At 54.8% G+C, this 9549-nt stretch overlaps 1 protein-coding gene across 1 annotated transcript in view; it reads left to right on the forward strand.

Annotated features, from left to right (window-relative positions):
- CCDC12 (coiled-coil domain containing 12) overlaps positions 1 to 9008 on the forward strand; it is a 12100-nt gene extending 3092 nt beyond the window's left edge. The window contains exons 3-7 of the mRNA XM_017746767.1: positions 5946 to 6025; positions 7381 to 7442; positions 7571 to 7605; positions 7972 to 8048; positions 8310 to 9008. Coding sequence (XP_017602256.1) covers positions 5946 to 6025; positions 7381 to 7442; positions 7571 to 7605; positions 7972 to 8048; positions 8310 to 8389 — 334 coding nt within the window. The 3' untranslated portion in view covers positions 8390 to 9008. The remainder of the gene's footprint in view (positions 1 to 5945; positions 6026 to 7380; positions 7443 to 7570; positions 7606 to 7971; positions 8049 to 8309) is intronic.
- Positions 9009 to 9549: the final 541 nt, after the last annotated feature.

Raw genomic sequence — 9549 nt, forward strand, 5'->3', positions numbered from 1 at the left:
ATGGAGTGGGGATTGGTATTTTTCCATGGATTCCCGTGGCTGTTTTCCCTGGAAAACGGGAGCACAATCCCAGCTGAGGCTCCTGGCAGATCCAGCTGATTCCAGAGGTGTTTTCCTCCTGGGAAAATCCCATCAGGGCTTTTTTTGGGGATCATGGGGTAACATTTTGGGTGGAAAAGGTGGAATGGGACCTTTTCCCATGGTTTTATCCCTAAAAACCTTTTCCACGGGAAAAAGAACCAGGAACCAGTGGAAAATCCTCGCTGTTTTTTGGGAATGACTCCTTGGAAAAAGCCCATCCCTGGTGGAGAAGAACCCACAGGGATTTGGGGCTAGAAGCACCAAATTCCTTGGGAGAGGGAACTTTCCGTGGTTGGAATTTGTGCCGGAAAAGGCTCCGGAGATGAAACCGGAGCTCGGGATCTCGGGAAGCTCCTGAATAATGAATGGATCAGGAGCTCTCAGATTCCAGAGGCGACGGAATCTGGGTTGGTTTTCCCACCCCTGCGGATCCAGGCACGGCTGCTCCCAGCTGGAGTGAGGAATTCATCCTCCAAATCCCCAAAAAATCCTGCTTTGGGACTGATGTTATCCTGGGAATTGCTGCTGGGATTGCCTGGAGGGATCCGAGGGCCTTCGTGGCATTCCCGGTGTTTCATTCCCGGTGTTCCACTCCCGCTGTTCAGCAGCACTGGGAAATGGGTTTTTCCATGGATTTTCGTTCATCCAGTGGCAGATCCGGCCAAAATCCCTCCCCTGCCTCGGGATGATTTCCTGGAAAATCCAAGGAAGTTGCAGGTGGAGAGGAAAGTGTGGAGTGGGAAATCCCATTCCGGCTTCATCCTCAAATTCATGGAATCCTTTGGGAAGCAGCTTTTTGGGGGGAAAACTTTGCTTCCCGATGGATTTTCCTCTTTGTCCACCTTTCCCACCACAGCCTGTTTGGTCGGAATCCAGAGGGAATTTCCCAAGGCAAATTCCAGCAGAATCTGCTCCGTGGGAAGGTTTGAATCCCAAATTTGGCCCGGATGATGCCCAACTTTTGATTTCCTTTTGCTTTTCTTGTGGAATGTCTGGTTTTTTTCCCGTGGGAATTGGATCTGGAAGAGCCCATCCCTCGATTTCCTCTTGGATTTGGATTTTTCAGGAATCTCCCTATGGAAAAGGGAAACTGGGATTATCTGCTGGGATTCCACCTGGATTTGGGAAATGAATGATCCTGGTGCCCAGAATCTCCTTTCCCTCCAAACCACTTCCAGCTAAACGGGCGCTGGGCTGGATTTTCCAGGTGGAATGAATCCTGTGGGATAGGGAATGCAGTGCTTCAGGGAACAATCCTCTGGTTTGTGGAGCAAAATCCTGGGATTTTCACTGCTGGCTGCTTCCGGGTGTGGAATTCCTGAATGGATTGGCTTGGAAGCTTCCTGTGATCCTGAGGATTCTCTGCAGGCTCCGTATTCCCAGCTGCTTCCAAGTTCTGCCCCCTCAGGAATGGCCGGAGAGGGAAAACTCCGGGAGGAAGGAGCTGGAGGTCCCTGCCGAGGCACCGGCAGTTTTCCAGGGATTCTTTCCTGCTTTTCCCTCTGCTTATTGATGGATTGGGGGAATTCCCTCTCAGCCACTCGGGACATGGGGAAATCCCGTCAAATTCCATCCCTGGCAGTGTCCAAGGCCAGGCTGGATCTTGGAGCAGCCTGGGATAGTGGGAGGTGTCCCTGCCCATGGAATGGGATGATCCTGAAGTCCCTTCCAAACAATCCATTCTGGAATTCTGGGATTCTCCAGCCCCTTCTCCGTGTGTTCCCTCTGCTCATTTTTCCAGCTTGGGAATCCCCAGGAGATTCCAACCCCACCTGCTCCGTGGCATCCCAGCGCTGCCAGGAAAGCTGGAGCAGGGAAAAGTTCCCTGGTGGAAGGCATTCCATGGAATCCTGGAATGGTTTGGGCGGGGAAGGACCTTCAGGATGATCCCGTTCCGTGGGCAGGGACAGCTCCCGCTATCCCAGGCTGCTCCAATTCCCATCCAACCTTGCCTCAGGCACTTCCAGGGATGGAGATTCCCAACTTTTCTGTTCCACGGGCTGCAGGAAGGACAGATCCCCTCGGCTCTGGCTTTCCCAGCATTTTTCCCTCCCTGCTCCCACATTTTTTGGCCACTTCCTGCTTTGTTCCCACTCCACTCCAACCTCCCCATCCCATTTTTCCTTCCTCATTTTCCTGCAAATTCCCAGGGCAGGAACAAAGCCCTGCGAGCCCTGCTCCTCTCCCAGGAATTCCAGCTCTGATCCCTGATCCACGCTCTGGGAATTCTCTCTGGAACTGTGGAGAACTTGGATTATTTGGATTTCTGTGTGGAGCAGGAAGCGGAGCCGCTGCTCCGCCTTTCCCAGGAAAAGGGTGTGGGAGGATTTTGGCCTTTCCGCCTCATTCCCATGGGGAAAAACACTGAATTTGGGAATCAGGGACCTGCTGGAGCCTGGAATTCCCATCCCGCAGTGCTGAGCCTTGGAACTGGGCTCCTTGTGCCAACAAAGGTGGGAAAAGGGAAACTGAAAATCCAAGGAAAAGCTTGGAGAGGGATGGGATAAAAATAATCCTCGATTTTCCAACTTCGGGAAAAGCAAATCCCCACCGAGCTCTGCCGTTGGACATGGAGTTACCCTTGGAAGTTACAGCTCCCTGGACTGGGGGAGGAGCGGGCCTTGGGAAACCCGATCTCCCTCAGGAATTCCTGCCTCTGGAATGTCGCCTGGCAGGTCCAGAGCGCTTTTGTTTGTTAATCCCTGCCTCAAAATCCCTCCGGGAATCTGCTCCAGAGGGGGCTGGGCTTGCCAGGAGCATCCAGGACGTGATGCCCTTCATCCCGGAGCGTGGAAATCTCGGGGAAGGGGTTTAGGACAAGGAAAAGAATGGGAAAAACTCCCTGAGGATTTTCCCGCCCTTTTTTTCCCGCCCTTTTTTCCCGCCCTTTTTGTGAGGCGGCCGGAGCTGAGCTCGGGACATGGGGAGGGTTTGATTGACGCTTCCCGGGATCTGTTCCCGCTTGGACACGGACATGGAGCATCCCCAGGCTTCTCTTCCCATCGGGAATGTGCTCAGGCCGCGCCAGGAGCGGGAGGAGGGGTGGGAATGGGAAAAGGCAAGGCTGGGAGCTGCCACACTTTGCTCCAAGCTGGAAAAGGGAAGTCAGGGATTGAGGTGGCTGAATCCACTTGGAAGCTGAATCCCCCTGGGATCTGGCCACCGGGATCCAGACTGGGAAAATTCCCGAGCTGCCTCCATCCTGAAGGTTCTTATCCATGTTTTTGGGCTTTCCTCCCCCTCTGGAGCTGGAGGACGCTGTGGATTTTCCCTCTGCATGGAGCTGATCCATCCCTAGAGAAGGATCCATGGAGCTTCCTGTGATCCCAAGCCTGGCTGGACCCTCCTGGGGAGGCTGGGGATGATCCTGGATTTTCCCTCTCCTCATTCCTGGGATGGGGATGAGCTCCAGTGGTGAAATCCTGCTCCTTCCACCCCTTGGCTCCACTTTTTTCCAGGAGCCATTCCTGGGAATTCATCCACCTCATGGTGTTCTGGGCATGGATTTTTTAGGTGCTCAGACCTCCAGCTGCCCTTCCTGAGGGAGAATTTCTGGGAATGTGAGCAGGGCTGGAGCATCTTTCTGGTCCCAATCCTTGTGCCGGCTCCGTGATGAAATTGTGGATCTGATCCCAGGAATTCCAGCAGCTATCCCGGCTATTATCCCGTGGCCATCCAGGTGCTCCCAAGGTGCCTCCAGGGCTCCCTTTGGTTGAACCTCAGGGGTGGAAGATGGGATTGGATCCATCCCAACCAGGAGGAGCCACAGAAGAACATGGATGGGGTTTGTCCTTGTTCCAGTGTTGGTATTCCTGGCATGGTCGGGGTGGGAATGCTTTGGAATATCCAGCTCCAGCAGGATCCTACGCTCCACATGGAATGTGGGCTCTGTCCCAGTTTTATTCATGGATGTTGAAGATCCCAGTGTCCACCTGGAAAGGCTCAGGTGCCTGGGAAAACCCTGTGGGAAGCGACGGCCTCTCTCCTGATGGATTTGGGATCTTCTCCGGCTCTCCTGGATGTGTCTCCCAGTCCTTGCTCCAGCAAAGAGCACATCCTGGAAAACCAACCAGCCCAGCCAGTTTGGGGGCTCCTGGTGTGGGGAGAGGTGGGGATTTTTGGGGATTCCTTCCTTCTGGAGCCGCTCCAGGAACAGGATGGGCTCGGGAGCAGCTTTTCCAGGGAAGAGCTTTTCCTCAGGGCGGATTCTCCTGGATCTCTGCTTTGGTGCCTTGCGTGAGGAATCCGGGAATGACGGTGGCACCTTGTCCTGGGATCTTCAGCACCTGCTGGAGTGAATCCAGAGGATCCCACGGAGCTGCTCCCAGGGCTGGAGCCCCTCTGCTCTGGAGCCAGGCTGGGAGAGCTGGGAATGTTCCCCTGGAGAAGGGAAGGACACAGGGAGAGCTCCGAGCCCCTTGCAGTGCCCAAAGTGGCTCCAGGAGAGCTGCAGGTGGACTGGGGACAAGGCCTGGAGGGACAGGACACAGGGAATGGCTTCCCAGTGCCAGAGGGCAGGGCTGGATGGGAGATTGGGAATTGGGAATTGCTGGCTGGGAGGGTGGGGAGGCCCTGGCACAGGGTGCCCAGAGCAGCTGGGGCTGCCCCTGGATCCCTGGCAGTGCCCAAGGCCAGGCTGGACATTGGGGCTGGGAGCAGCCTGGGACAGTGGGAGGTGTCCCTGCCCACGATCCTGATCCCAAGGGTCGCTTCCATTCTCTAATTCCATGATTTACCTCAGCGAGGTCCTGGAACACGTCCCACTGTTCCCACCACTCCCATGGAGTGGGTTGGATCTTGGCCAGGAGATTCCCGTGCTGGAGCGGGAATGGGATGGAGTGGGAACGGTTGGATTTTCCACCTGTGCTCCGGTGACTTCCAAGGTTGGATTTTTGGTGCTTCCCGTAAAAACCTGGACCTTTGCTTCCCAAGCTTCTCCTCCTCAGCTTCTCTTGGAGCGTTTATCCCGGTTAATTCCATCCTTGGTGCTTGATGAGCTTCACCTCCTTCATTATCCCTGTGGGCTGAGCTGATCCATGGATCCCGCTGCCTCTGGAGTGTCCTGGAGGCAGCTGGAGGTGCGATGAGCTCCTGCGAGCTGGATTTTCCAGGATTGTGGCTTTGGGAATTCCTCTGGAGGCTTGCAGGGTTTCGCTCCAGTGAGGAATCACTCGTGGGAGTGAGAGTGTCCCATTGAAACCCAAATTATTTGGGAATATCATGGAATTGTGGCTCAATCCCGACTCCTGAGCTCTCCTGGAGGAGATGAAAACACGGAAAAACTTCCAGGTGATGTTTGGGTTCCTCATTCCCTCAGCTCCACCATCCACTTATTCCAGAACCTGGATGTGCTCCCTGATTTTAGCACTTCCAGAATGCTTGGATAACCACCTCATATCCTAAATAATCCTTTCTTCCCTGTCTTTCCAAAACCCTAAAGAATTTTTTCCATGATTTTGGATCTCCTCTGGGGTTTCCATGCGGAGTATCCCAGTTTTTAGCCCCAAAAGGTCGGTGCCGGGTGGGTGTTGGGTTCTCCTCCCAGGGAACAGGGATGGGATGGGAGGGAACGGCCTCGAGCTGTGCCGGGGGAGGTTCAGGTTGGATATTGGGAATATTCCCCATGGAATGGGGAGCGGGAGTCCCCATTCCTGGTGGGATTTGAAAGCCGTGGAAGTGGATCCGTGGTGGCCTTGGCTGGATCTCAGTGGTTGGATTTGAAGATCTCGGAGGCTTTTCCAACCTCAGCGATTCCATGGTTCCATGATTTCAGCTGCCTCTGGCTCCTGATTCCAACATGCCCCTTTTTCCCAAGTGCCCACTGGGGCATCCCAGGCTTTTCTCACTCTTCCCGCTTTTCCCAGGGAGATTAAGCTGCGGAATTACGATCCCGAGGATGAGGAGCTGAAGAAGAGGAAGCTGCCCCCGGGCAAACCGGCCTCAGGTGGGAGCAGCGGGAATGTGGGAATGTGGGAAGGGAAAGGAGGCCTTGGGAAGCTCCGGGCTCTTCCTGAGGTGGGAGATCCACTGAGATGAGGTGTCCATGGAGCCTGGAGGGCTTGGAATATCTGATCCTGTCACCCTCACACCCAGCATTGCACGAGAGCGCTGGGAGCACTCCCAGGCCCAAATCCAAGGATTCATCCTCGGAGGAGCCTCCCTGGAGGATCCTTCCGGAAATTCCGGCTGTTTTGTTGGATTTATCTTGAAGGAAATCTTAGGCCGGATTTGAGGGCGTTGGGGCTGGAATTTCCTCACCTGGAACTTTCATAATCTCCTGGGGAGGAAGTGAAAGAGTTCCCTTGATCCTTGAGATTTGGAGTTCTCCTGGAATAAATCCCTTGAAAAATGCCCTGAATAAAAAGGGAGGGCTGGGAATGGCTGGGAATTCCAGCACTGCCCTTTCCTTGTGGTTTTGTAGGAGTTTAAAACTTCCACATGACAGGAAAGACATGGAAAGGCTGGAGCGTGTCCAGGGAAAGGAAAGGAGCTGGGAAGGGGCTGGAGAATTCCCAAGGGAGCTGGGAATGTTATCCTGGAGAAAAGGAGGCTCCAGGGGGATCTTCTGGCTCTGCACAACTCCCTGACAGGAGGGGAATCGGGATCTGCTCCAGGGAACAGGGACGGGATGAGAGGGAATGACCAGCTTGGATATTGGGAGAATTCCAGTTGTCCAGCGGTGGTGGAATCCCTATTCCTGGTGGGATTGAAATCCCTGTGGAGGTGGCACCTGGGGACACGGTCAGTGCTGGCCTTGGCAGTGCTGGGAATGTTTGGGTTCTGTGATCCAAAAGGCTTTTCCGACCCAAATGGTTCTGTGATTCCATGAAATCCGGGTGCTGGAGTGGGATGTGCTCCCTGGTGCCGCAGCCCTTCCGTGGGTGGCTTTTTCCAGGAATGTTTTCCCATTATCCCTGATACCTCCAGACCTTTCTGCAGGCGTGGGCTGGAGCTTGAGCCCTCCAAATGTCCCAGGCCTGGACATGAGTCAGGAAGAGCCATATTCCAGACATCTGGAGCAGCCGGTTCCTGCAGCTGTAGGGAGAAGAGACCTTATACGACCCAGATTCCAGCTGCCGCTGCTGCTTGTGGGATTTCCATCATTCCCAGATAATTTTGAGGAGTCTGCAGAAGGGTTTGGATACCGAAGGGATTTACTTACGTGTGGGCGTCATGTTTTTAGGGAAAGCTGTGGGAATGGGGTTTTGGGGAAGCTTTTGGGAGCCGAGCCTGGAGCGCTGATGGAATTCCCTGTATCTGATGGAATTCCCTGTATCCCGATCCTGTTTCCCCATCTAGTGGAGGACACGGTGAAGGAGCAGCTGGAGGCTGCCAAGCCGGAGCCCATCATCGATGAGGTGGTAGGTAAACGTGGAGCTGGAATTCCAGAGCTGGGAATCCAGAGCTGGAAATCCGGAGTCGCTCCGTGCCGTGTCCAGGCTGGAATGTTGCCTTCGGCTCTCACTGGATGTCTCCTCTCCTTCCCTAGGATCTGGCAAACTTGGCTCCCAGGAAACCCGACTGGTGAGTGCCTGTGGAATGCTGCTCCCGGGAAAAGGCTGTTGGAATCAGCGGGGGGTTGTGTGCCGGAAATATCCAGGAAAACCCGAGCTGAGGGTTAAAAATGGCAGGAAAATCCCGTGGAATGTTGGAATCTTTAAGGTCCTTTGCAACCCCAAGCATTCCATGATTCCATGGAGTTGGAAAGCCAGCCTGGCTGTGGAAGTGGACCCAATTCCGTTTGCCTGCTGATTCCTTTGGGATTCATTGCCGAGGGATGGGGTTGGTTTTGGAGCCGCTGGCACTTGGGAAAGAGAAGGAATTTCCCCTGGGAAAGGCAGGCCCTGCCTGGCTGTGGAATCATCCTGACCTTGTCGCTCTCCTTCCCAGGGATTTGAAGCGGGATGTGTCCAAGAAGCTGGAAAAGCTGGAGAAGAGGACCCAGAGAGCCATTGCGGAGCTGATCCGTGCGTTCCGGAGCCGCGGGAATGGGGTGGTTTATTCCAGAGGGATTCCATGATCCTTGCTGGGAGCTCGTTGGGCCAGGGAGGGATTGGTGGGGCTTGATCCCTTCCCAAAAGGATCTGGGAAGCTGTTGATCCCAAGGAGCTTCCCAAAGAACCTCTGGGGGCGCTTGGATGGTGCTGAGGGAAGGGTTTCGGGGTCCTTCACTGGGTCGCTCCCAATCCAAGCCGTCCATCCCATCTCCATGGTGTTTTTCCCGGCAGGAGAGCGCTTAAAAGGGCAGGAGGAGGAGCTGGCGTCGGCTGTGGGATCAGCGAAGCAGGAGGGAAGCGACTCCGACTGAGGAGAATCCGTTGGGAATGGGCTCCGGATCCGCCTCACGCCGACCCCGTGTCCCCAGGTAGAACTCCCTGTTTGGGACTGCTCATCCCTTTTCCCGAATTTCCTGAATTCCGCCATGCCTGGAGGAGAATTCCGCCGTGCCTGGCTGCTGAGGAGCTTCCATGGAAAACTTTCTGGGATCACAGGGGGTTGATGGGAGCAGGACAGACACCCCCCCCCCCACCACCCCTTGGCTGGAACTTCACAGCCAGGACTCGGAGCAAGGAAAAATGGGAAAACTCCAGGCTGGGGCTGGAAAGGCCAATCCAGACTTGCTGGGAAAGGAGGGAGATGCCAACAGCCCTTGGAAAAGCAGGACCATTTCCCAGGGATTGGTGCTCCTGTTCCTGTGCAGAGACTCCTATTTGGGAATATCCGTGGCCAGCCCTGGAATTCCTGTGGGAAGGGGCTGTGGGGCTCGGGAATTGTTGGCTGCTCTCTGCATCCAGCTGAGTTAAAGGTGGGATTTGCTTTGCTTCTGGAATTTCCCGACCCTCCAGCAGCTCCTCCTCTGGGGAGGGCTTATTGTTAATGGATCTTTTCCTAATAAAACAATTCCATGTGGAAAAAGGGAAAAAGTTGCCACTTGTCCTGCAGGAGTGGGAGGAGGAGCAATGGGATTGAGTCCATGGAAGTTGGAGGAGGAGCAGTGGGATTGAGTCCACGGAAGTTGGAGGAGGAGCAGTGGGATTGAGTCCATGGAAGTTGGAGGAGCAGTGGGATTGAATCCGTGGAAGTTGGAGGTGGCCACAGCTGGTCAAGCACAGTTCCTGGGATGGGCTGATCCCGGTTATTGTGGGATGATCCCAACCCTGTGCCTCTGGAAAAGGTGTGCAGGTGGGATCTGCCAAGCTGATCCTGCCTTTTCCCTGGAAAACTTCATTGTGGCTCTGGGAGCTCTTGCAGGATGGTGCCCAAATCCCGAGGGAAAACATCCGGTGCCAACCTAAGATTCCAGCTGGGATAAAAAGAGCTGTTCCTGGTAATTCCCACATCCTCTGCTTTTTTCCTGGTGGATCATTCCCGGGGTGATGGATTCTTGTCCCTGTGCCAGGACCTGCTGCTTCCCACTGCTCTGTGGTCCTCCATGAGGATTTTCCTCCTGCTGGAGCCCCATTCCTC

Source organism: Corvus brachyrhynchos, unplaced genomic scaffold (assembly GCF_000691975.1).
Source record: "Corvus brachyrhynchos isolate BGI_N302 unplaced genomic scaffold, ASM69197v1 scaffold18, whole genome shotgun sequence".
Classification (NCBI taxonomy): Eukaryota; Metazoa; Chordata; class Aves; order Passeriformes; family Corvidae; genus Corvus; species Corvus brachyrhynchos.